General features: G+C 40.9%; 2 protein-coding genes across 4 annotated transcripts; both read left to right on the top strand.

Moving 5' to 3' along the window:
* The first annotated feature begins 3,148 nt into the window (after positions 1-3,148).
* LOC139407092 (protein kinase (cAMP-dependent, catalytic) inhibitor beta) lies at positions 3,149-22,908 on the top strand. Of its 3 annotated transcripts, none has more exons than XM_071150484.1 (3): positions 3,149-3,276; positions 20,750-20,909; positions 22,098-22,908. In XM_071150484.1, exons 2-3 carry the CDS (start codon positions 20,777-20,779, stop codon positions 22,178-22,180), a joined length of 216 nt encoding a protein of 71 aa, XP_071006585.1. In that variant the 5' UTR covers positions 3,149-3,276; positions 20,750-20,776; the 3' UTR covers positions 22,181-22,908. The 3 variants fall into 3 exon arrangements, with proteins under 3 accessions (XP_071006585.1, XP_071006587.1, XP_071006586.1); XM_071150486.1 differs by lacking the exon at positions 3,149-3,276 and adding an exon at positions 4,164-4,191; XM_071150485.1 differs by lacking the exon at positions 3,149-3,276 and adding an exon at positions 13,212-13,263.
* A 1,303-nt stretch (positions 22,909-24,211) lies between these two features.
* On the top strand, positions 24,212-25,822 carry LOC139407093 (fatty acid-binding protein, brain). Its single transcript, XM_071150487.1, has 4 exons — positions 24,212-24,352; positions 24,487-24,659; positions 24,931-25,032; positions 25,534-25,822. Exons 1-4 carry the CDS (start codon positions 24,280-24,282, stop codon positions 25,582-25,584), a joined length of 399 nt encoding a protein of 132 aa, XP_071006588.1. The 5' UTR covers positions 24,212-24,279; the 3' UTR covers positions 25,585-25,822.
* Positions 25,823-27,460: the final 1,638 nt, after the last annotated feature.

The raw sequence follows: 27,460 nt of genomic DNA, 5'->3' as shown, positions 1-27,460 counted from the left end.
CAAGTGTGAATAAATGCAGCATACTCAGAAAATTGGCACATTTGTTGCTTTGATTCTGTTGGTTTGTTCTAAAAACAATGCCCTCATTGTTGTTGAATGAGCATTGTAACACAATGAAGGAAGGTAACAGTATCCAGGGGTGGAAATATTCAAATTCATTGGCACACATTCCATTCAATTTCACTCCAGACAAAGGAAGTATCTAAAATTCAGCTCCCTCTTTGCTGGATGGCTCAACCTGTTCCGTGTCAGTTGATAGTTCTATACTGAGCAAAAATATGAATGTAACATGTAAAGTGTTGGTCCCATGTTTCATGAGCTGAAATAAAAGATCCCAGCAATGTTCCATACCCATAAAAAAGCTTATTTCTCTAAAATCTCACAAATTTGTTTACAACCCTGCTAGTGAGAATTTCTGCTTTACCAAGATAATCTATCCACCTCACAGGTGTTACATATCAAGAAGGTGATTAAACCGAATTATCATTACACAGGTGCACCTTGTGCTGGGAAAATAAAAGGCCACTCTCAAATGTTTTATAACACAACACAACGCCACAGATGGCTGCAGGAATCAGAGCTGCTACCAGAGAATTGATTGTTGATTTCTCTACCATAAGCCGTCTCCAACGTTGCTTTAGAGAATTTGGCAACTACAGACCACGTGTAACCATGCCAGCCCAGGACCTCCACATCTGGCTTCATCACCTGCAGGATCATCTGAGACCAGCCACCCAGACAGCTGATGAAACAGGAGTATTTCTGTCTGTAATAAAGCCCTTTAATGGGGAAAAACGTATTCTAATTGGCTCGGCCTAGCTCCCCAGTGGGTGGGCCTATGCCCTCCCAGGCTCACCCATGGCTGTGCCCCTGCCCAGTCATGTGAACTCCATAAATTAGGGCCTAATGAATTTATTTCAATTGACTGATTTCCTTATATGAACTGTAACTCAGTGAAATTGTTGAAATTGTTGAAATTGTTGCATGTTGCGTTTATATTTGTATTCAGTAAATTTCCTATTCAAGTGAAGTCATTCACTTCTTGAACAGTAGATGCCAAATTTCCTGCTCAACCATGTGTCTAACCTTATACTTGTAGCTACTACAACCCACCCAACCAATAAAAACCCATAGTAGCAATGATTTAGCATGAACCCAACAGATTAGAAGGGGTTATAAAGCATGACACATTCTACAAGACAGACATTAGAGCTTTTCTCTACCCAAAATGCCCAGCTGTTGGAGACAGCAGACAGCTCTGGCGAGGAGTGAGCTCAGACACCTTGTCACAACAAGGTCATCTCTAGGAAACCTCTATTAATAGACCCTGGGCTGTTTTCAAAGGGACAAGCAGAGTTAATTCTGGAATCATGTTAATGGAAAGAAATATATGTATCAATCAAGGGGGTCAAATGGACTCATTTAAATCTCTCTCATGGATTCCATCACCATCACTTTAATCTGAGAAGAAAAATGCATCCCAATTGCATTCCCCCCGAGCACAAAACGCTGCTCTGAATCATTCACTAATGGCCTCAGCAGTGGGAGACATTAAGATAGGGAAAAAAGATAATGTGTGGAAAATAAGTATGTAAATGAGTCATTCATGGCTTTTTGCAGTGAGCAACAGTACAAAGGGCTACTGTTCAAATTCACAGTCAGATAGCTTTGGTAGCTTTGTCACCTTCAACATATCAGATTAGGCTAATTTGGATAAGCACATATTCTGGCTATGGAGTATTAGGAAGTCATTCATGAGTACCTTGGGTTTCACATGTAAATTAGTAAGTATGTAAGTAGTCTTACACGAGCCTTGGCTTGTGGGTTTCATGGGTTTCATGGGTTCCATGGGTTTCACATGGGCATCAATTTATAAGCCAGGTACCTTGCCCTAATTTTGGCTGTGGAAGGGGAGCACAGTCTGATCATGTTGCCATTTTAATTGCTTTAGTTAGATTTAGAAGATACATTTCCTCCCTTATCTAATTATATATTCTTAACCTGTTTAGTTTGCATGAAAGCCTGACATAGGCTTACTCTATACAGTAAGAAGAGTGACAGATGGTTTTAAATCACATTTAATCTAAGTCAAAGCAGTGGCTATTCTTTTGCAACAGCTACTGCTTGTTCAGACAGTACATAAAACAAATTGCATTGATAGGAAGCAGCCTAATTCACCAAAGGGACTTCATACATTCTCAGTATATGATAGTTGTTTGAATGCAGTGATAAGTGAAATCACATTTACAGATATGCAGCATGCATACTTATATTAGAGTTAGTTTGTTTTACCTCTCAAAGCTACTTATTATCGCATATGATTTAATAGAACAGGAAGGTCTGGGGGAAATGAATGCAATTCACAAAGAAATAATTCACAAAGAAATACACAAAGAAATATACAACAAATCTCAACATCACAACAGACCCCGACGATTTTAAACTCTTGAAATGGAACTGCATCTGATACATGCAGTTCATTACACACAACTGTGCTGAGTTTGGCATTGTCCCTGTTCAGTTGGTCTGTGTTTTCTCCAGCTGAAAAAGTGTGTTCCCTGTCCTTCCATGCAGATACGCACAATTATATCTTGGAAAACTAATTTTTCTCTGTGGCTGCCTGTCTACTCTGGAATTTAATGTTACATTTCACAATGGACAGAAAACCTCATTGCTCATTTTATTTCTGGAAACAGAGCAATAATGTGGAAGCATACATGTGTTCAATGATGCACATTTATTATACAAATAAATGAACCACTAGACAAGTAAGGAATTCAAGCATTCATTTGGTAAACTGTCTTTATCCATCAGAAATATGCAATGACTGGAATTGCTATAATGACATAGTAGGCCAAAGGCTTTGTTTTTCATTGCATGACAGTTCAATTCAAACTGATGCAATGCAAATGCCAATACTACATTATCAGTTCCTTATCAGAGCATATGTCAATCTGAATGTCCATCAAACTGGTGATATAGGGTCGTAATTACATTATAATAGACTTCAAAGATACTGTGATAGAGGACGAAACAAACGTGCTCAAGTTAAACCCGCACTGGCCTCTGCGCGTTCCCGTGCGAAGTATGTCTGTGTGATGTCACCGTGTCGGGGATATAGTTCCTCTCAATAGAATAAAGAGAGTAGAGGAAATCACGATGAGGATGGACTGTGCGCAACGCGTCCTATCCATGGGTTGTCGATGGTGAAATATATATTTCGGGGGAGCGCATTTAAAGCACATTATTGTAACAACCATTTGTTCTACACATTGGGTAAGTAAGTGTCACAATATGTCGTGTTTTGGAAGGTTACTCGTCGTCAGGTTGTTGCCCAATGCCGACAAGTAACCTACAGGCTGCTGAAGCCTAATTTATGCGCAAGTTATACGGTTCTTAATTCAGCTGGTTATTGTTGGCATTACTTGCGGTAGAAATCTGCAGCCAGAGGATTTCAGTCATGTAAATTCCACTCATGACAATGCCGTATATGCAATGTCATACACACTATAGACTACAATGTGCAGATGTTGGAGCAACCTTTTTGTCAATCGATCTATCCGTTGTAGGCTACATTCATTCCATTGTTATTGAACAATCATGTTGTTTGTCAAGCAGAAGAATATCGACGAATATCATGCTACTTGGATTGATTGATAATCAGGGTTATTATCAATTGTTCATAAGGTCGTTGTATTTTAAGGACAAATCCTCCTCTCATTCCAAATGACATTAGCCTTTGAAGGCTATTCAATACTTGAAACAAAGCTCACCTATCTCTAATTCAATTGTTTGTCCCTCTGTCTGAACACCTAGCTGATTTGATTTAATGCCATAAATGTTTCAATTAGCTTAGCAGTGCAATCACGAGGAACAATACTGATTCTCTCAATCAGTGTTTCCTCATTTATTTTATATGATATATTATATTATATTATTCCCACTGATCAAATAAAGCATGGTCACATTTATATGGCTCTCATCTTTTGAATAAGCTGTTTGAGGAAGGTGACACTCAGCTAAAACCTTTCCGATGACAACTCAAATCTATGGTTTGAAACATTGTTTGCTCTACGTGCATCATGCAGTAGGATGTTGTATTTATGGTGATCTCCAAGCACTGGGTTTATTCCTGATTACAGCATGCATTCCATTCCAGTGTCCGACTCCCTAGCTCCTGCTGAGTAGAGGGTAAGCACCATGCTATTCCTTTCACTCCCACCATCAACACATCCACCAGTCAACACCTGCCCTGAGAGACTACATGACTGGCAGAATAATGAGCCAGCCTGGGGAAATGTGTTGATTATGACACTGGGAGGGAAGAGATTGCAGACACATTCCAGTCTTAAATCTGTTGACTGTCTGCTCTAGTCTTTAGAATCCTGTGTAACATGTCATTTCCAGATCCCATCGCACAATCTGTCTGACCTTCTCCACCATAATTATTGTATAAGTTTAGAATGACTGTAGTGTAGGTGTCAGATTACCACCCAAACAGTGCCACTCAGCTTGGACCAGGCTGTTGTTGTCAACGGACTGCTGTGTTTTCTAAAGAGGACACTAAAAGTAGAAGTGAAATGTTGTTTAACGCATATCCAGAGGGACAGCTGAAGTTGCATGGGGACGTGGCGTTGTTTTTTTTTTTTTTTTTTTTTTTTACCTTTATTTAGCCAGGCAAGTCAGTTAAGAACAAATTCTTATTTTCAATGACGGCCTGGGAACAGTGGGTTAACTGCCTGTTCAGGGGCAGAACGACAGATTTGTACCTTGTCAGCTCGGGGGTTTGAACTCGCAACCTTCCGGTTACTAGTCCAACGCTCTAACCACTAGGCTACCCTTTACACCCCCCTCTGCTTCCTCTGGTCAGCACTTTGTCAAATAGACTCAGCGCTCCTTCACCTCGCAACGCTATACCATTGTTATGACTCTCTGGAAAGGTAAAGAGAAATGGGAAGAACGCTGTTACCCTTTTCACCTTAGAGGTGTATGTCCCGAGCTGGTAGCTGCCTATAGGCTTATATTCCTGCTATCTGGAGGTTGTCCGGTGTTAGATATGCAAATATAACTATTCATCATTCTTGTGGACCAGTGACCATCATCTGTCACTAAGGATCTTATGTCACAGTAGATCATTCCAAATTGGTCAGTATTGACTGTACTTTAAAAACATGTATTCAGGTAATGAGTTTAGGTGCCTCCCATTTGTATAATCCTGTTAATTGGCTGAGTTGATGACAGAGAATTAGTAATGTTGTCTGCCTACTACTGTGTGTAATTGCACACATGATGGGAATGAAAAGGGCAGTTTGGTACCACTTATTTCCCTGTTATCACGTTGTGTCGTATCTACACATCAAACGTTTTTCTCAGGAATGTCTGATGAAACAAATGCAGAGAGAAACTGTGCTTTTTATTGTATCAAACAAGGAGGGTAAGCTGTAACCTGATTAGAGACTCATCAGGAGTTTGATCGAAGACACCTCTACCTTAAATCCCCAGAGACCAACTGTCTTTTAAAGATGGCGTCTGAAAGGATTAAGGCTTAGTCAGGTAAACGCTGACAATAGGTGGCATTTCAATTTGGCCATCTTTAACTACAGTCTGCCTGCTACAGGAAAGCGGTTTTGTTGTGGCTCATGCTGTTTGAAGTTTTTTTTTCTGCTTCAGTGAGTGTCATCAAGGCATCTGTTTCTGCCTTTGACAGTTTCTGTGCTGGTATTTCTCTAGCAATGCCCCAGGAGGGCTCCTCTTTCCCATCATTCCTCTCCTCTGCCTCGCTCCCTCTCAGCTTAGTCTGCCCTATGGTAATTATTAGACCTCGTCAACTTGTAGTCCTAAAAAACGGAACTGAGTTACCTCTGGTTCGTTCAGCCATTCCTATGGAGAAAATGAATGAGGAAAGAATATGGTTGTGGGATAAAGGTTGAAAATAAGGTTAACACAGGTTTAGGAGATTTTATACATTTTTGTTCTATGATTGTAATACCAGTCAGTTGACATGATCTTTATGAATTAGGAAGCATTTATGTGTTTTTTTAAATTACATAAATGCTTCAAAATGCACAGAACGTGACTTTAGCTGATGAAGATTATCTCATAGAACAAAACGTATCAAATCTCCTAAACCTGTGTTTACCGCATTCTCTGTTTTCTGTGTTTATCAAAAAAAACGACAAAAACTAAATTAACTTTCCCATAGGCTTTGTCCAACGAACCATGGCAGAGTTAGTGCCTACAAAAAGACGCCGTTAATATTTCTCTCTATTGGCTCTTGTTAAACCGCATCAGTTTTAGCACTTAGCCAAGCATGCTCTCGCTCCTCTCACTATTGAGTCAATAAAATGATCACAAATCTGGCCCATTGTGGGAGTCATTCTGGACTGCTCTGCCAGTGTCAGAACAGCCTCCAGAGGCTGCTGCACACACACACACACGTCCTTTTTGTGAAATAATGAATAAGAGGAAACTATTTTTGGATGCTATATCCTTACTACATTATTCTTATGTTGTGTACTGTAGTGGAGTGTTAAGTTCATCATGTTTTTGGAGTAAAAAAAAAAAAAAAACATTTTATTTATTTGAATTTCACCCCCTTTTTCTCCCAAATTTCATGGTATCCAATTGTTAGTAGTTATCGCTACAACTCCCATTGGGAGAGACGAAGGATGCACCAAAACACAACCCAACCAAACCGCACTGCTTCTTAACACAGCGCGCATCCAACCCGGAAGCCAGCCACACCACACCATGCACCTGGCGACGTGGTTAGCGTGCACTGCGCCCAGCCTGCCACAGGAGTCACTAGTGTGCAATGAGACAAGGATATCCCTACCGGCCAAACCCTCCCTAACCTGGACGACGCTAGACCAATTGTACGTCTCCCCATGGACCTCCCGGTCGTGGCCGACTGCAACAGAGCCTGGGCTCGAACCCAGAGTCTCTTGTGGCACAGCTAGAACTGCGATGCAGTGCCTTAGACCACTGCGCCACCTGGGAGGCTGTAAATAAACATTTTGGGGATGAAATCTCCACTTCCCTGTTGTTGCCACACTGGATTTCGATCCAAATGTGCTGATTGGCCCATTGACCCACAGTGAACAGTGGTATTCCTCCGAGGTTCCTAACGTCTTGGTTTGTCTTTGTCCATCCTTCTCTGTCTTGGTCCCTTTGGGTCACCAGCTGCCAGTTTGTCACTGAAAAGTGGACAGTGGAGCTTACTATATGTTGCAGTGCCAGTCTTACATGACACACATGCAGCAACCCCATGAGAGTACTTAGCTCTCACTGGGAGCATGTGCAATTATGTTATTCTAGTCTACACAGTGCACCGGTGCGTACCAGCAGAAGTCATTTTAAGACCACAACACTGTGGCCCTTGTTCCCAGGGCCACAGATGGTAATTCATACCACAGACAGATTTACTTTAAAACACAAATAAACCACATTGTACACTACCGGTCAAAAGTTTTTAGAACACCTACTCATTCAAGGGGTTTTCTTTATTTGTACTATTTTATTTTTACATTGTAGAATAAGAGCGAAGATATCAAAACTATGAAATAACATATGGAATCATGTAGTAGCCAAAAAAGTGTTAAACAAGTCAAAATATATTTTATATTTGAGATTCTTCAAATAGCCACCCTTTGCCTTGATAGCTTTGCACACGCTTGGCATTCTCTCAACCAGCATCACCTGGAATGCTTTTTCAACAGTCTTGAAGGAGTTCCCACATATGCTGAGCACTTGTTGGCTACTTTCCCTTCACTCTGCGGTCCGACTCATCCCAAACCATCTCAATTTGGTTGTTGAAAAACAAATGATAGTCCCACTAAGCCCAAACCAGATTGGATGGCGTATCACTGCAGAATGCTGTGGTAGCCATTCTGGTTAAGTGTGTCTTGAATTCTTAATAAATCATGGACTGTGTCACCAGCAAAGCACCACCACACAATAACAGCTCCTCCTCCATGCTGAGAACCACACAGGCGGAGATCATCCGTTCACCAATAATCTCAAATTTGGACTCATCAGACCAAGAACAGATGTCCACCGGTCTAATGTCCATTGATCGTGTTTCTAGGCCCAAGCAAGTATCTTCTTATTATTGGTGTCCTTTAGTAGTTGTTTCTTTGCAGCACTTCTACCATGAAGGCCTGATTCAAACAGTCTCCTCTGAAGAGTTGATGTTGAGATGTGTCTGTTACTTGAATCTAATGAACTTATCCTCTGCTGCAGAGGTAACTCTGGGTCTTCCATTCCTGTTGCGGTCCTCATGAGAGACAGTTTCATCATAGCACTTGATGGTTTTTGCAACTGCACTTGAAGAAACTTTCAAAGTTCTTGACATTTTCCATATTGACTGACCTTCATGTCTTAAAATAATGATGGACTGTTGTTTCTCTTTGCTTATTTGAGCTATTCTTGCCATACTATGGGCGGTATTTTACCAAATAGGGCTATCTACCTTGTCACAACCCAACTGATTGGCTCAAACTCATTAAGAAGGACAGAAATTCCACAAATGACCTTTTTAAGATGGCACACCTGTTAATTGAAATGCTGATTGAGAGACTGCCAAGAGTGTGCAAAGCTGTCATCAAGGAAATTTGTGGCTATTTGAAGAATCAAATAAAAAATATGTTTAGATTTTTTTAACACTGTTTTGGTTACTACATGATTCCATATGTGTTATTTCATAGTTTTGATGTATTCACTATTATTCTACAATGTAGAAAATAGTACAAATAAATAAAAACCCATGAATGAATAAGTGTTCTAAAACTTTTCACCGGTAGTGTCCATCTGCATAAATTATAACCATACACGTTATAATTCACAGAGTGCACACAGTAGATGAAGAGCCCCACAGTCACACAGCTCTGAAGCCTAATCCTTGTCTTTATCCAGCCTTGTGTAAAGTCTAGAGACTTGGGGCAATAAAACAACCAGGATTGTGTAATCTTAAATCACTGGATTTGAGCCGAGTCATCACAGAGGCTAAAGATAAACCACAAGCAATCTAGGCTGTACTCATCACCCTGCTTTATATCCTGCGTTGCACTCTGTTGATGAAGCTGCGGTTGAACAAGATACTGTACGAGGAATAACAAATATGAAATAGACCACCTAGCTGTGATTGTTTGGCCCCAGCAGACCGCACAAACTGCCTGGTAAGGTCTTCAGCAAGCCGGTTGTTTATTGTAGGCTGCCCTATGTGATTTGATGAAATGGTACTCTCATTTACTGCTAGACAAACCACCTGTCTGCTCATGAAGTCTGTGACACATGATATATGGGCCGATATAAAGACAAGGGTTTCATTCACAAAGTGTTTTATTAACCTCTGGCAGGAATTATCTCGAATGTGAGGAAATTCATTATTTATTAAAGCCATTGATAATTTAAGTTTTTATTTATTTTATTTACAAGCAATAGTTTGCAAATAAATTACAAAATTACATATTAGTTTCCTTAACCTGTAAGCAGTCTATGGACAAGTTATGACAGCAATCCATGCTTTGGTTTAGTTTCCCTGGAACTTTTTCCACATGCAAAAATTTTAGCATTTGTAGCACAAATCCCATTCAAGTCATGGGACTGATATTAGCATTTTTCGCGCATCATGTTCAATGCAGCTAGGTGACTTTGTTGAGCTTCACAATCCATTTGAGATACTTTCGAATTATTTGGACACGATGTGCGAAAAATGCTAATATCAGTCCCATGACTTGAATGGGATTTGTGCCAAAAATGCTAAAACGTTAGCATGTGGAAACCGTGCCAGGGAATCTAAACCAAATAATGGATTGCTTTCATACCTTGTCCATAGACTGCTTACAGGGTAAGGAAACCAATGTGTCATTTGGGTGAACTATCCGCAACCATTTTGACAGGGAGTTATGCTGAGACCAAGGTTTATTTTACTGATTAGCCCTGTATATACAGCAGTACATATCAATATTCATATCAATACTAGAAAAGCAAAACACAATCATAGAAAAACACATTATTCAGGTAAAAGGTCCTCAATCAGTCTTTTGAATTGCCCAAGAGGCACCATGTTATCCAAGAGTCTTGGATGATTGTTTTTCCTTTCATGTGTAATAAACCTTGTTTAATCTGGATTGTTTTAAGCTAAATTGCTGTGGAAATTGTACAGATACACTGCCTTCAGAAAGTAATCACACCCCTTGACACACCCCTTGACACCCACATTTAATCACACCCACATTTTGCTGTTACAAAGTGGTATTAAAATTGATTTAATTGTACTTTTTTTGTCAACAATCTACACAAAATACTCAAATGTCTAAGTAGATGAAAAATGTATGAAAAATAAAACACTAATATATGTATTCAACCCCCTGAATCAATACATGTTAGAATCACCTCTGGCAGCGACCCAGTCTTTCTGGGTAAGTCTCTAAGAGCTTCCCACACCTGGATTGTGCAACATTGTCTCAGTTTTCTTTTCAACATTCTTCAAGCTCTGTCAAATTGGTTGTTGGTCATTGCTAGACAACAATTTTCAGGTCTTGACACAGGATTTCAAGCAGATTTAAGTCAAAACTGTAACTCGGCCATTAAGGAACATTCACTGTCTTTCTAAGCTACACCAGTATAGATTTGGCCTTGTGTTTTAGGTTATTGTCCTGCTGAAAGGTGAATTCATCTCCCATGGTCTGGTGGAATGCAGATTGAACAAGGTTTTCCTCTAGGATTTTGCCTGTGCTTAACTCCATTACGTTTTATTTTTAATCCTGAAAAAATCTCCAGTCCTAAATTATTACAAGCATACCCATAACATGATGCAGCCACCGCTATGCTTGAAAAAATGGAGAGTGATACTCAGTAATGTGTTGCATTAGATTTGCCACAAACATAACACTTTGTATTCAGGACAAGAAGTGAATTCCTTTGCCAAATGTATTTCACTATTACTTTAGTGCTTTGTTACAAACAGGATGCATGTTTTGGAATATTTTTTATTCTGTTAGGGTTCTTTCTTTTCGCTTAGGTCAATTAGGTGAGTGTTGTGGAGTAAATACAATGTTGTTGATCCGTCCTCAGTTTTCTCCTATCACAGCTTTTAAACTCTGTAACTGTTTTAATGTCATCATGGTGAAATCCCTGAGCGGTTCCTTCCTCTCCGGCAACTGAGTTAAGAAGGACGCCTGTATCTTTGTAGTGACTGGGTGTATTGCTACACCATACAAAGTGTAATTAATGACTTCACGATGCTCAAAGAGATATTCAATGTCTGCTTTTTATTTCATTTTTACCCATCTACCAATTGGTTCTCTTCTTTGCGAGGCATTTGAAAACCTCCCTGGTCTTTGTGGTTGAATCTGTATCTGAAATTCACTGCTTGACTGAGGGACCTTGCTGATAATTGTATGTGTGGGGTACAGAGATGAAACAGTCATTAAAAAATTATGTTAAACACTATTATTGCACACAGGGTGAGTCCATGAAACGTATTATGTGATTATGTGACTTTACTCCTGAACTTATTTAGGCTTGCCCTAATAAAGGGGTTGAATACTTATTGACTCAAGACATTTCAGCTTTTCCTTTTTAATACAAACATTATTCCACTTTGATATTATGGGGTATTGTGTGTAGGCCAGTGATAAAATAATTGCAATTTAATACATTTTACGTTCAGGCTGTAACACAACAAATGTGGGGGGGGAAAAGTAAAGGGGTGTAAATACTTTCTGAATGAATTGATTGACTGATTATATAGGAGGGTCTTTGGGCCTATTGAAAATGTGTTATTTCACATGTAGCCAAGTAGACGAGTCACCATAAAGATCTATTTGTAGAGATTGCCAGTGCATGTGTGTGGATATACACAGTACAAAATATGAATATTTTATTCAAATCCGCTTATATCATCAATTATGCAATTGTATTCAATTGAGCAGAGAGAGCTGTTTTTATTTGATAGGGTCACTGTCACTCGGGCACATAATGGTGAGGCCATCAGACCTACCAGAGAGAGGAGTTACAGTGTTGGGGTGCCTGCCTCTTCTGGCAGGTGTGTGTAATGAATCGGCTTTCAGTATTTCCGCTCCCTGACTCTTGTTCTCCCCGACATTAAACTCCTCATAAATCTTCTCAAGGTGATTTTTCAACAAAGTGCAAAGGGAGGAAGCCTTTTCAAAGTCACAGGCTGCTTCCTGGGGGAGAGGGCCATGACTTGACAGTGAGTCTCGAAGATGCCCTTGGCAACACGACGGGTCACAGCATCAAGCTTTGAAACCAGCATCTAAGATATGCATTAATTGTGATGATAAACGGGGTCGTTTGATCTCTGAATGCTGATTGGCTGAAAGCCATGGAATACCACAGATATGACACAAAATGTGTTCACTGTTCTAATTACATTTGTAACCAGTTTATAATAGCAATAAGGCACCTCAGGGGTTTGTGGTATATGGCCAATATACCACGGCGTTGCGTCGTGCTGTGGCACAGTATATTAGCCATATACCACACCCCCTCTGGCCTTATTTCAACACACTGGTGTGATAGAAATGTTTGTTTCGGTATTGTATTTTTTGTGGGACCATTTTAGGCATCTGGGGGATTTTCTTCGCTATTATGACTTAGTTAGGACTTTTACAGAAATATTAAGTGAAAAATACATTTTGTTCCTCAAATGCTCAACTTCAATAAGACCTCAATGTGTTGTGTTCTGTAAATTGCCAACTCAGCCACGGGCAGCTGTTTTCCAAAGCTCTGTTGTGGCTTATTTCAAGATCAGGTACTGGCTTTCTTCACTTCAAAGCATGTAAGATATCCAATTGACTATCCAGTTCAAAGGACTTTAGTAAATCTTGGAGGGATTTGATCATATTTGTGTCCCAAATGCCAACCCCAAACCTATTACGCTGACCTATGCGCCCTGGTCAAACATAGTGCACTATACAGTGGATAGTGTGCCATTTGGGAAACAGCCCATATGAAGCCTATCGGGAGAATGTTTCATGTTTGTTTGAGGAGGCAGGTGGCCAGCAGGACAGGCATCCTCCAGGGACGGCCTCTCTCCCTCCGTCTGGAATGGGAGAACGACCATGGTCCCGCCTCTACAGTGGTCAGTAGAAGATGAATCACATTGCCTCTCTGCTCTGCCTCGTCTCCATCTCTCCTCGCTGCTGCTGCTCAGGCCAACTCACTTGGCTATAAATAGGGAAAGATTAAAACCTCTCATCCGGCTTACCTGCACAGCATCTTCAACTCGCCTGCTAAGTATGTTTCGGGTTTTTTCTCTCTCCATTGCTTGTAATATGTATTCTTTGAGCACTGGGGGTGTTTATAAAGACGTTTTATGAGCTCATCAGTGGCTTTAAGAATGACTCTGTCTGACCAGATGTGACTAGCTACAATAATGTAGGATATTTATGAGAAATGGCAACAAGAATTTGCAGATGGTATGAACTGAAGAGATGCTCAATCAGGCTTATGAATCTCTCGATTGGAAATACCCTGGAGGTGCCCTACTCAGTGATTTGAAAAATATAAGCTTTTCAGTGCATTAAAGTCACTTGTCAGTTTGGTGCTCTTACATATGAGTGACAGAGAATGTGCAGCCCTGGGAGCTGTGTCCTCTAAATCCCAGGCATCAGGAGATCGCCTGTCCAAATATAGCCCTATATGGAGGTGGAGGGCCCTCTTCTCTTCCCGGCTGCTATGGGAGACATTTACTTAATTACCCTCTCTATGCTGCAAAACATGGAGGCAACATCTGTAGGCTTTGTTTCAAATGACATCTTTCCATAGCAAAATGACAAATATTAGTAGTTGTGGGCTCCTCAACTAGGATATATTTCTGGGTAGAAGAGGTCCAATGAGCAGTGTAACATGATCAAATGGGCATCTGCTGTCAAGGCTTTATAGTAATGCTGAAATAACATTGTGCAGAGACACACTGTACTGTAGCCGTGATGCCTGTGATTAATTTAATTGCATGTTTTCGCAATGTAATGTGGTTTCTTATCAGTTACATCAGCTCCTAAAACATTCAAAGAGATGACTCATTTTCTTCCTTTGCCTAATGGCTGTTACGTGCGCGCTTGTTTTTTTTATTTCTGATCTGCTGTGCCTTAATCAAATGTTGTCACAGTATTTCTAGGTTATGTTTGGCAGTCATCCCCATTGCCTTGCTTGAGTCTCTCTGTGTTGGCCGTGTTATCTGACCGCTCGCTCGGTCACATGCTGCCCTTTTGGACAGAGGGTTGCTGGGAAAAGCCTGTGAGCCTGCTGAGAGGGACAGACCGAGGACGGGCCGGCCTTCCACGCTGTCATTCACAGCGGGATCAACACAGCTACCACTGGGTTGGGTAAAGAGCCCATAGGGGCAGGATACAACACTCTTGGATGGACATCTCTCAGATATAAATAGGACACTGTCACATTTCTCTTCCTTGTAGAGTATCTTCCATCTGTGGAATATCATTGTTTTCAATAATACCTCAGTGGACAATTAGACAATGGTGCCAGATCAATGATGTCATGTTATGCTTTGCGCTGCTATATGACCGGGTAACAGTGGGAGTAAACAGTGGGAGTGGAGAGGCAGGCTGTTCACTATGCTCTGTGAGCAGGACTCTTTTGTTTGTTTGGGGCTCCAGTAATGAGAGTCCCTGACCCACCTGAATAATGAACAGCCAACTGTTTATTCACAATGCTTCCATGTGACTTAATTCCCTTAAGTTTCTCACTGAACACAGCTCATTATCAGACGTAGGGAGCTCTCTCTTCTCTCAGTGGAGTGGAAAGAAGAGGGGGAACCCAGGGACAGGGTCCTGGTTGAGCCAAGGTGGAGCCTCAGGTGTTTTTCGTTCTGCATGCAGTTCATCCACCTATTATATACTGTATATATATATGCCATTTAGCAGATGCTTTGTCAGTCGTGTGCATACATTTTAAGTATGGGTGGTCCTGGGAATTGAACTCAATATCCTAATATTGCAAGCACCTTGGTCTACCAACTGAGCTACAGAGGATCACGTATAACTGTCCATGTAAGCCTCCTGGCAATCGGACATACATACGGGTGCTGTCGGATAACCTTATCACAACAATGGCCTTTATGACAGCTGGTTGAATGTAGTTTATGGTGCATGATTTGCTTACAAATTGTATTTATCACCTAGAGATTAAATACTATAGAAGGCTCTGGAAACAGTTGGTTGAAATAGAAACGTGCACTGACGTTCTTTTCGTTCCCTTATGAGCTAATTGGCATGTTGACTCTGCACCCTGTGTCACATCTGAGCTGTTGTAACTGCTCCACTTTCCCTCACCTATTAATCCTCTTACCTCAATCGAAAGCTTATTTCCATGTAGATTAAGAGGCGGTGGGGCTATTGAAAGTGTGCTATATTCTCCATTTAATATGAGGAGGATCAAGAAACCTCGTGGCTGGCAGGGTGTGATGAGTGGTGGTGGCCGTCTGAGCTTGAAGGTCAGCCTAGCCCAGTGTAATGGTTCTCTTTCAAGCCATTGTCACTAAGTAAATGAAATGGGGCTCCACACGTTGTTTCTTGTTCTGACACAGGTGTAGGAACTTCCAATGGCCGTTACCCTTACCACACTCAGCCAAGCTGCTCTAGGTCATCACTCCACATTGGTCCAACCAGCACTGGTGGACAGAGGGAGACGGTTTACAGTTCAGCCATTAGTTGGTGAGACAATTCAAGCCACTAAAATAACGACGCTTTGATAGGTTGTGAGGACAGGCCACATGAAATAAGAAGCTTCCATTTACAACTAAGGACAGGTTTCCATTCAAATTTCAGAAAGACAAGTCGGTGGCTGAACCAGATATTCTCCACAAAGAGTTCTGCAGTGAAACATTCTCAGTAGTAGAGCAGCAGAGCCGAGTTGAGTGTGTTTACGACTTTGTGCCGAGTTAGTTTTAGTCTGTACAGTGTCTCCTGGGAAATGCCATGTGAATGGAATGGCATTGCGGCACAGTGGCTGTGCACATCTTATCCCCACTCCGTAGAGCAGCGATGATTCACTGAACTCAAACATGTTTTGCTTATCTTGTTTGTTGGAACGTAAATAGAACCCAAACGACCTGAGGGTTACATGTCCAATACGTTTTGACCTGATCGTTATGTTCCCACAGTTTTTTTTTTACACGGTGTGTTTCTTTTCATGCTTCATAAAACGTAACGTGGAGTGGTCACACGGCATACATTTTTCATCGTACGCATGAGTGCTTGCTGCATATATAAGTATCTGTATAGTCCTGTTGTCCCTATAACCAATCCTATGTTTTAAAGGGGTGGCTCATTAAGTCAATAAGATGGGCGTGTTTTTCAAATGAGTGTCCATTTTCAAATATTAAGTCCATTACAACTGATTTGATATTTTGATGAGTTGGAACATAATCTGAGTTTTTAGCATGAATCACTCATCTCCCAGGGTCCACTCCTAGGTCAGCCGTTTAAGACCTATTTTTGCATATTTATGGACATATGTGTGTACTTCACAAGTAGTGTTACCTTCTATATTTAGCTTTGACGTGCCTGAAATGAAAGACGGCTCTACCTCCTCTGTTGTTGACCATAATAATTGCAAATGTTTTGGAGATATTCCAAATTTATGTTTGCATTTTGGAACTGTTATCCGGGTTTCATGTTTTTGTCAAGATTGTCAATCTTCATCTGATGGAGAGATGTCAGTCATCTGTGCTGTGCTCGGTTAGTATATTTTTCCTATATTTGTCCCTTCAATCCCATCCCCAACTTAATTGCAGAACAGATAACCTATAATTTCCGTTCTCGGGACATAAATAAAGCCTCCCAGGATTTTTTAGGGAACCATAGTAAAACATTCTCAGAACCTCCCTGCAACCTAAAAATGAACATTCCCAGAACAGACGAAATGTTCACTTCCGTTTTCAGAAAGTTACAAAAAAAAATCCAGTCAAAAAACGTATGGCTTCGTTCCCAGAACCAATGGGAAACAAAAACCTACATTCCCACAACTTCCGAGGAACCAAATGTCCTAGCTGGGTAGTCATTGAGCATTATCATAAATAGACATGAAAGGAAACGCATTCAGGAATGAGGAGATTTCTCTCCATTAACAACTTCTTGTTGTCATACTGTACTGTAGCTGGAAAGTTGTAAAGAATTAGAAGGAGATAAGATGTTGTGCTACTCCAATACTGTTAAGGATTAAGACTGGATTAACAGTCTTTGTTTTAGAGGGGTTTGTTATTAGATAATGTTGAAGTAGAACCAGTAGAACCAGTCTGATCACTGTGTTCATCATTCTATTACACTTGTGAATTAGAATGGTGAATGCAGCAATCAGGCTGGTTCCACCAGTTGCTCAAGTGGGGTAACTTGAGTGACTTCAAGATATTTGACTTCCTTGCATACTTTCAAGGGGAAAAAAAAAAATCTTACCCCATTTTCTCCCCAATTGGTAGTTACAGTCTTGTCTCATCACTGCAACTCCCATACAGACTCAGGAGAGGCGAAGGTCGAGAGCCGTGCATCCTCCGAAACACAACCCAACCAAGCAGCACAGCTTCTTGACACAATGCCCACTTAACCCGGAAGCCAGCCGCACCAATGTGTCGGTGGAAACACTGTGCACCTGGCAATCGTGTCTGCGTGCACGGCACCCGGCCACCTCAGGAGTCACTAGTGCGTGATGGGACGAGGACATCCCTGCCAACCAAACCCTCCCCTAACCCGGATGACACTGGGCCAATTGTGTGCTGCCCCGTGGGTCTCCCGGTCACGGCCTTCTGCGACAGAGCCTGGACTCGAACCCAGAATCTCTAGTGGTACAGCTAGCATTGCCTTAGACCACTCCGCCACTCGGGAGACCTTTCAAGGGAAACATGTTTGCTGATTGGCAAGGCTCTTATAGTCAGTCTTTAGTGGTCTAACTTGTAGTCAGATTCTATCCTTTCTGATTCCGACAACAATAGGCCTTTACACACCGACACCTTTCATCCCACATATGCATAGGATGCTTTACCACGCCCTCCTTGCTGCAGTGTGTGAGTGAGCTCAACCATACGGAGACAAGCTTGTGTTTCTAACAACAGTGGGCAGTGATGTTCTCAGTCAAACATACACAAGCTGCTGCCTCCCTCCTGTCTCCTGGCACTGGGCTCTCGTTGGCTGCTTGGCACAGGGGCCTGCTGGCAACGCAGCCAGCTCCTTTTATTCCAGTGGACGTGGATGATTGAATGGCTGCACTGAGGAGAATGCCAACACCAGTTCCTGCTGCTCCCACTCTGTGAGGGCACTGTTGGTTCCACTGCTTCCCAGAGCCCTCTATTGGATGGGACCCAAGTCCAAATACAGCAGTCTCTCTGTAGGCTCAGACAGTTATGGATGCATGTGTTTAGCAGTGGGCCTTTAAACATGCAGGATCACTCCTCCGAGGGTCTCACTCTCAGCGCACACAGGGCCTTTATATGGGCCATGCTGCTTAACCAGATTTCTGTCTTCTAAAGCTGGCCACAGATGAAGCTGGCCACAGATGAAGCTGGCCATACATAACACCGGTGATGAAAAAAGTACCCAATTGTCATACTTAAGTAAAAGTAAAAACACCTTAATAGAAAAATCACCCAGTAAAATACTACTTGAGTAAAAGTATTTGGTTTTAAATAGACTTTAGTATCAAAAGTAAAAGTATAAATCATTTCAAAATCCTTACATATTTTAAGCAAATCAGAGGGCACAATTTTCTTGTTTTTCTATTTATTTACGAATAGCCAGGGTCACATCCTAACATTCAGACATCATTTATAAACAAAGCATTTATGTTTAGTGGGTCTGCCAGATCAAAGGCATTAGGGATGACCAGGGATGTTCTCTTGATAAGTGTGTGAATTGGATCATTTTCCTGTCCTGCTAAGCATCCAAAATGTAACAATATTTTCTTTAGGAATGTAGTGAAGTAAAAGTTGTCAAAAATATAAATAGTAAAGTACAGTACCCCAAAAATGACTTAAGTAGTATGTTAAAGTGATTGTACTTAAGTACTTTACACCACTGCATAACACCTTTAGTCACTCACCGCCCTAAGTCAAAACAATTACATTTCTAGTCCAAATGGCCCTGCGTGGCCCTGACTCTGATTCTGATTAACGTCTCTCTGCTTGGCCCTGATTCTGACTAACGTCTCCCTGCTTGGCCTTGATTTTGATTAACGTCTCTCTGCTTGGCCCTGACTCTGATTAACGTCTCCCTGCTGGGCCCTGATTCTGACTAACGTCTCCCTGCTTGGCCTTGATTCTGATTAACGTCTCCCTGCGTGGCCCTGATTCTGACTAACGTCTCCCTGCTGGGCCCTGATTCTGACTAACGTCTCTCTGCTGGGCCCTGATTCTGACTACCGTCTCCCTGCTGGGCCCTGATTCTGACTAACGTCTCCCTGCTGGGCCCTGATGCCGGCTAACGTCTCCCTGCTGGGCCCTGATTCTGACTAACGTCTCCCTGCTTCCGTCTGACCTGCCTCACCGGTGCCCAGGTATTAAGCTGGAGGCCTATTTAAAATAGCGACAAAGCTAATCCAAGAATAGCCTGTGTTGATTTAGGGGGTTTTGATTAAATTCTAAATCTTGTGACATCCAGTGGGTGCTTATCACCTACGGCCTTGATCTACACCCACTGGAGGCGATGCACCATCTGTTGAAGGATGGCTAGATGGGTTTTTTAGGCACTATCTGTGTGTGTGCTGTGTTCTTGGAGGTAGGACATATTGCCTTTGGAAATGTATAGGCTGTCTAAATGTTATCGCTGGTGTTAAAAATATAAAATAGTGAATAGTCCAGGAGAGACTGTAATCCAATCTCTGAGTATCTTTACTTAGCGTTAACAAAACAAAACAAGAGGGAATGGTTTACTCCCTGTTTAACATGCACAGCAGATTATTATTAGACCTACAATACTGTATTGATGTGAAATGCGCCCTCTGCTGGTCATGTTGTACACTGCATTGCATGGTATTTCGTCTTACTACATTTGGTCTCATAATGTAAAACGCAGGGTTGTTTATTCAAAGGGGAAATGGAGCTGCAGGAAAGGTTGCGTAACACATAGTTGAGTATTGATCACAATATTGATCAGATGTATATGTCCCTGTAGTAATACCAATCAATGGCCTTTAGGCCAAGTTAACAAAGGTCCTGGATATTTAGACTAGAGCTAAAGGACCAAATGGCATTAGAACAGGGTATTGAAGCAGTGCTCTTAGTGAAAGCACTATGATCTGTAATATTGCTCATATCAGGTTTCTGTCTGTAGAGCTTTACTACACTGTACAATACCTTACCAGATAGTTGGAGTTAAAAGCAAAAAATGTTTGGCCTGTTACTGCTTATTGTTACAAGTGCAGAATGCCCAATACATTGATTACAGTGGAAGCTGCTGAGGGGAGGACGGCTCATAATAATGGCTGGAACCGAGTCAATGGAATGGCATCAAACACATGGAAACCATCCGTTTGATGTATTTGATACCATTCCACCTATTCCGCTCCAGCCGTTACCACGAGTCCGCCCTCCCCAATTAAGGTGTCACCAGCCTCCTGTGAGTGATTACCTCTGTAATATGCACTGCAGATATTCTGTTGTACTGGGATGTGTGACTGAGAGCTTGTGCAATGATTTATAACGCAGTGTTTATCAACCAGTCACAATATGTTTAGACATAAAATACACTATGGTGTTGTGTTCCTTTCCCTCCAGACTATGCTATGAGGACAGGGCCCAGCGATGACTGATGTGGAGCCTGTTGTCACCGACTTTGCAGCCACGGGGAGGACTGGCCGGAGGAACGCTGTACCTGATATCGTTGAGGCGGGGCCTGCTGACCTGTCAGACAAACTAGCAGAGCTTTCAGTTGTAGGTGGGTAGTGAAATTTATTTTTTAAATTACATACAGTACTTGACTGCATACTTTCAGCAATATTTACAATAATGTACATAGGCCTCCATGCTTTCACTCTGTTAATGGTTAGGCTGAATTGCACAATTTAAGGTATTTTCATCTCAACATTTAGATGAACAGTTTTACCTGTTTACTTTAGATGTAGTATTGCACCTTTCCATAAATGATACAATCCAAACCTAAATATAAGGGAAAAGCATGGCAGAGCATCACTGAACAGAGAACAAAGCGCTCTGTCATTAATAGATGGTTGAGTGCTTTTGTTAGGACCGGCCAGCCCAGTACCCATCACCATTAGCAAGTGTCTGTCTGGATAGCCAGCTTTCCATTAATCAAGCCGGGTTTAGTGGAAAGGGCATCTGGAAGTTAACAGTATGGAAAATGTACCACAGCTTTAACTGTTTAAATGGAAACTAAAGAATGGAACAGCCATCTCTCTCTTTTTAGTAATAGCTCAATGGCTGTGAGGGTCATTTGGAAAGGGATATCTATCAGTGAGGGGAAGCCAATCAATGCATTGGTTCATAGGGGTGGGGAAGTAATTGTTAGTTGGAGGCCTCTGTAGATACAGTATACACTTTTCACTTAGTGGCTACAGTGCAATGTCGGGGTCCATAGGTCCTCATGTTATAGAGGGCATGAACCAGATATAACATAGTTGCCTGCAATTTGCAGTATAAATCCCCTAGGCCTTGCCCTATGAGGATCAAAGCAGAGTAGTGTTTGATCGGTAGAATAAAATACTGTAAGTGTCTGGCTGGAAGCAGTCGGTATTGGCCCATTTCCTCAGAAGATTCTCATCTCTATGTGGCGTATTGCACTTTGTCAGTGTTCGAAACAGTATTCAAATTCTGGATATGAACAAAGCGGTTGAGTTGAGGGTCTATGCTATGATTAGTCTCTGTTGATATTCAAGGTGTCAGCTAGCGAGCTATACGTTATGTGCTGAGGTTGGTAATCTCATATTCCTTTTATCTTGCGAATGCAACATATCACCCATATCTTACAAAGCAACACAAAAGAGGGGAGAGTACACAGCTTGGATTATAATTGGAATGCAGACATTTTCCACTACATGGGCCTTGAGGCATTTTCAATGATATGTTTCTGACGAAAATAATGAATGCTGTTCTGTGTGTTTCTCAGATGATGAAGGAGGAGAGGGCTCGTCCTCTGGAAGCCCACCGAAGAGTCCTACAGAGGGTGAGGAGAAGGCAGAGGGGACGTAATTGGGCCTTGGTCTCTGGCTAACTGACTACGAGAGAAGATGGAGAACAAGAGAGAGACTGTCTCTAACATGGACCACTTCTCCTCAAACAAACCCCATTGACCAGACAACTGTAATCGCCATGCACCGTGCTATGCAACATCAGGACACCTATGATGAAAACTTAAAGAGCTGTTGGATGATGAAGGGAAGGGAGAGCTCTGTCGCTAGGAATGAAGTGGTTGTTTCTTTGTAGCTTTAAGGGGGTATTCATTCAAGATTACCCATAATTCATTACATGTACGGTGAATGAGCCTGCATTTATGTCTTGTTCATCTTAGCATATGCAGTGAACTGGTGAAGTGGCTGACAGTTGGGCATGACTCTGAAAAATGTCATTTCATATTTGAGCGAGAGTGACTTGTACATACGTTGCTTACAGAGGTGTTCCAATGAAAGCATTTTCTCAGAATGTTAACATGTAGTTGCAGGAATGTCTCTTTGCACAACAAAAGTATAAACATTCCATTTGGTGATGTAAGTACAATTTTTATCTTAGAATTGTGATTTATTAGTGTGCTACAGTACAAACCTCTACTGTGTGTTTTTTACTGTTAAAATCAACATTATTATCAACTGAGTTATTAGAAGTAAAAAAATATATACGTATTTTCGGTGTGTAAATATAGTTTTACATTATATTTGCTTCCTTGTAAAGATGCATTTCAATGTCCACTGCAGCTAATAAACATTATCCTCTACGTACGGCAATGTTGTGAATATTTTTCAGATGCTATAATTAAAAAATATATGTTTGTTTGTTGTCTTTGTACAGGGGAGGCATCTCATTACACAGTGAAATTGATACCAACGTTGCTGCCAATTACAATATTTGTAATTGGCAGTAAAATGGTGATTACATTGTCTATCCTACTTTTCCTTAGTCAGCTGCAATGATACAGTATGTCAGTAGAGCTTTTCTTAGCCATGAAACCAGAATATTGTTGTGTTTGTCACCATTGAATTTTTTATATGTTTTATTTTATTTATGTCTTATACTGTATCTGGCCAGAGGAGGGCACCAAACATGTCTTTCACTCCGAAATTAATGGATCGTTCAGAATAAACTGGCAAATACACAGTACATTCTCTTTATAAGACCTTTATTGACATTAAATATACAGCAAATTGTTAACTGAACATAGATATCGAAACAATTAAATGAAGGATAAATATTTGTTCAAATATGGATTATGCATGTTACTGTAGCAACAAATCTCCATGCTATGAATTAGGCTACCCATGTTAACTCACTCTGTATCAAATGTCAAAGCGCTTGGAAACAAAGCACTGAACATCTTTAAGAGGGCCAAGTAAAAAATACGATTGTCTCCTAATAGTATTCATACATGCACATGCATACACATTCATCACATATTTAATCAGTATAGTCAGAACCCGATGTCATGCTCTGAAATCATTACTGTAACCATAGCCTACTCAATAACGCAATACATGAATGTTCCATTTTTACTTTCCTTCAGATTTATGATACTGAAAATGAATAGCTTTCTCTGCCTGAAACATATGACCTAGTCGAATGCACACAGAGTGCATAATGGCTGTCCTCAATGCGGAATGCCCATGCGACTGTTTGAGTGGATTAATCCACTTAACGACAAAGAATTATCAAACAAGCTCTGATTCCGGCTGAGTATTTTCACACACCTAGATATGACATATTCCTTTTACAGTCTGTCTTGCAGAGGGCAAGGAGAGTAGTTAGTGTTGTGCAGAACATTCCTCTAGTAAGTCACAAGACGGGTCTGCAACTGCAATCGATGCACGAGCAGTTGATAAATAATAGTTGTAATTTGCAATGGGTACGCTGAGTCAAATCTTTGTTAAGTAAAAAGCGAAATATAGCTTTAGAAGCGCTCAACGCCAATCAGAAGATAGAAAGTATCTCCTAAGCCAATGGGAAGTAATTCTCCGCCCCTTACAGGATGCATATTAATAAGCCCCAAACAAATAACGTAGGTGTACGGGAAAACGCTCACAGACTCATCAGTATTAACTTTACCTCAGTTCTCTTATTGCACGGTCCTCTAACTCTTCATCATGGTTGATGCCTTCTGTGCCACCTGGAAACTGGTCGACAGTGAAAACTTCGATGAGTACATGAAAGCACTTGGTGAGTTTTTATAACTTTAAAAGTATAACCTAAAAATAAGACAGTTTATTTATGATTTATATTTGATACATTACATGATGTATGGTCGTTCGCATGATCACACCTCTTATTACATGTTTTCCTTAATTTCGCAGGTGTTGGTTTTGCAACAAGGCAGGTCGGAAATGTGACCAAACCAACGGTTATCATCTCAAAAGAGGGGGACAAAGTAGTCGTAAAAACCCAGAGTACTTTCAAGAATACTGAAATATCATTCAACCTGGGGGAGGAGTTTGACGAAGCCACTGCCGATGACAGAAACTGTAAAGTAAGTGCTACAATGTGGGATTTATGGTCAAAATTGGGGATATATGCACTGGACACTACTCAGCTATAGGCTTTGGGCAGTTGGAACCGCTCATAATTTTCACTGGGTTTGAGAAGCCTGTTACAGTGCCCAGTCCAAATTTAGTAATATGATCTGAATTATGTTTTGGATGTTGTATCCCTTGCTTGATAGAAGTTCCAATAACATTGTAATTATATGTAACTAGTTGGTGAGAGCAATATTCTGACCTATTTTGCCCGTCTGTTTGTAGTCCACTGTGAACTTGGATGGCGATAAGCTTGCGCACGTTCAGAAGTGGGACGGCAAGGAGACCAAGTTTGTGAGAGAAATCAAGGATGGAAAATTGGTCATGGTAAGAGCCTTACTGAGTTAATTATGAAATGTGAATTCCTGGGTAATATGGATGCTGAAACAAGGCGGTGGGGCAGCAAGCCCACTAGTAATACTACTGGTGGAGAGGGTATTTCTATGCTGAAAGCCTTTATTCTGAAGTATAGTAGCATAGTTGTCAATGTAGAGATGTGAAAATTAGTATAGAAAATGTTCATTGTCCTCATCAGTTCAGCATGATTACTGCAGTTATATATTTATTTTTTTAAATGCAAGTTTGCAGGCTTACCTCTAATTGTCCATATTATGCATTTATCATATTATACAATTATCATATTAAATGGTCATTTCTGGTGTGACCTGGTGGGATGTATTTAGCTGATAGAAACTGGAGTCTTATTTTTATCACCATAAAACAAGCAATATCTTACTTTTAATAATGATGAATGTTTATTTACACTCTATTTCATGTTTGATTTGCTAATTTCACAGTGATTTATTTGTTATTTTATCTGATCCACAGACTCTCACATTTGAAGACATTGTGGCAGTGCGTACCTATGAGAAGGCATGAGCTGGGAGACATAACTATTTAAATCATTTGAGTCCATTTTACTGGGAGACAGCCAATGTTTACTTTTTTTTTTTTTTACTGTATGCTGACCGTTGCACTTCATCCTTCCAAATGTTTTATAACATGGGCTGGAAATCTTTTTTTTAAAGACATTTTTATATACATTTCTTTCATGATAGATCATCCTTTGTAAACATGTGTGAAACATGCTGAAATAAAAAAATTAACTCAAAAAGTATATATTTTTACTCGGTTATTTAAATGACTGTTTGATACCCATTGACTGCACAATCTCCTCAAACTCAACATATTCACTCACGCAAGGATTGAGCAAGTCTGTCTGTGAGACTGTCAAGTTATCACGTGTGTAGGCTGGTTTGGTATATATCTCATAAAGAGTAAAACCCTCAAAACACTATTTGTCATTTTGAGGCTTTTGTAGGCTACCTATCTGTAGTCCTACAACACAATAATAGGTTATATATTAGTTCACACATGTAGTGTTATTAACTGTTATGTAACAAAATATGACCTAATCAATCCGTTATAATGGTGTTCCAAACTTGCATTGCGTAGCCTTAATATGTCGGATCTTCCTGCATGGATGTTGTTCTCGTAGGTAAGATCCTATGTCGTGTCTGCCCCAATGTATTCATTTTATGACCATTCGATACAATGTATCAGCAGAAATCAAGCTCACATCCCTTGGAAGTCCATGTTGAAACAATGTTGCAAAAAGGGCTTTGGCGTGTGTATGCCAGCGCCAAAGTCAAATATAATTTTAGTAGAACTGCGCCGAGCGACCTCAGCTCTCTCTCGACTCTCTCTGAAATGTAAACTATCTAAAGTGCTCCCGTGACCGCACTGTTTTCACAACCAGGGAGCGGTTAAAGGAGTCACATGACCGCCATACTTCCTGTTTGTGTTTGCTGAGACAACTTATACGACGCATTTTCGCTCACATTTTATGAGCTTAATGTGAGAGTATGGGCGTCGTGTCCCTTCTGGCTGGGCTGCTGATTTACGCGGCGCCTCTTGCACCTGTAAATAGCATTTACCTGCCAAGCATAGGTAGATTGTTTATATGCGTTGATTGCACCAATTAATATTTTTTTTAACCTGATTGTTGAGCTGTCAACCATTTTTGCATGTAAAATGAAAGCACATGCTGATATTTGCCTTTATATTCTATTCTGTTTGTACAGTTTTTCTGAATCATGTACAGCCTTTTTAAATTAATTATTTTACAATTTTGTCGATGCTCACAACCCTGTGACCTTTTGAAAAACAGTAAATGCGTTTTCAAAATGTGGTTGCCTTCTCAAAACATAAATAAACTCAGCAAAAAAAGAAACGTCTCTTTTTCAGGACCCTTTCATTCAAAGATAATTCTTAAAAATCCAAATAACTTCACAGATCTTCATTGTAAATCATTTAAATTAAAGTCACAGTTATGAAAACTTAGGACACTAAAGAGGCCTTTTTACTGACTCTGAAAAACACCAAAATAAATATGCCCAGGGTCCCTGCTCATCTGCGTGAATGTGCAGAGGAGGCATTCTGCAAGAAAGCATGAGGACTGCAGATGTGGCCAAGGCAATAAATTGCAATGTCTGTACTGTGAGACGCCTAAGATAGCGCTACAGGGAGACAGGACAGACAGCTGATCATCCTCACAGTGGCAGACCACGTGTAACAACACCTGCACAGGATCGGTACATCTGAACATCACAGGTACAGGATGGCAACAACTGCCAGAGTTACACCAGACATCACCGGCAACAACGTAGACTATGGACACAAACCCACCGTCGCTGGACCAGACAGGACTGGCAAAAAGTGCACTTCACTGACGAGTCGCGGAATTGTGAAAAAC

Source organism: Oncorhynchus clarkii, chromosome 4 (genome assembly GCF_045791955.1).
Source record: "Oncorhynchus clarkii lewisi isolate Uvic-CL-2024 chromosome 4, UVic_Ocla_1.0, whole genome shotgun sequence".
Taxonomy (NCBI): Eukaryota; Metazoa; Chordata; class Actinopteri; order Salmoniformes; family Salmonidae; genus Oncorhynchus; species Oncorhynchus clarkii.
The sequence above is the reverse complement of the archived record's forward strand: the minus strand, read 5'-3'. Positions and strand labels throughout refer to the sequence as shown.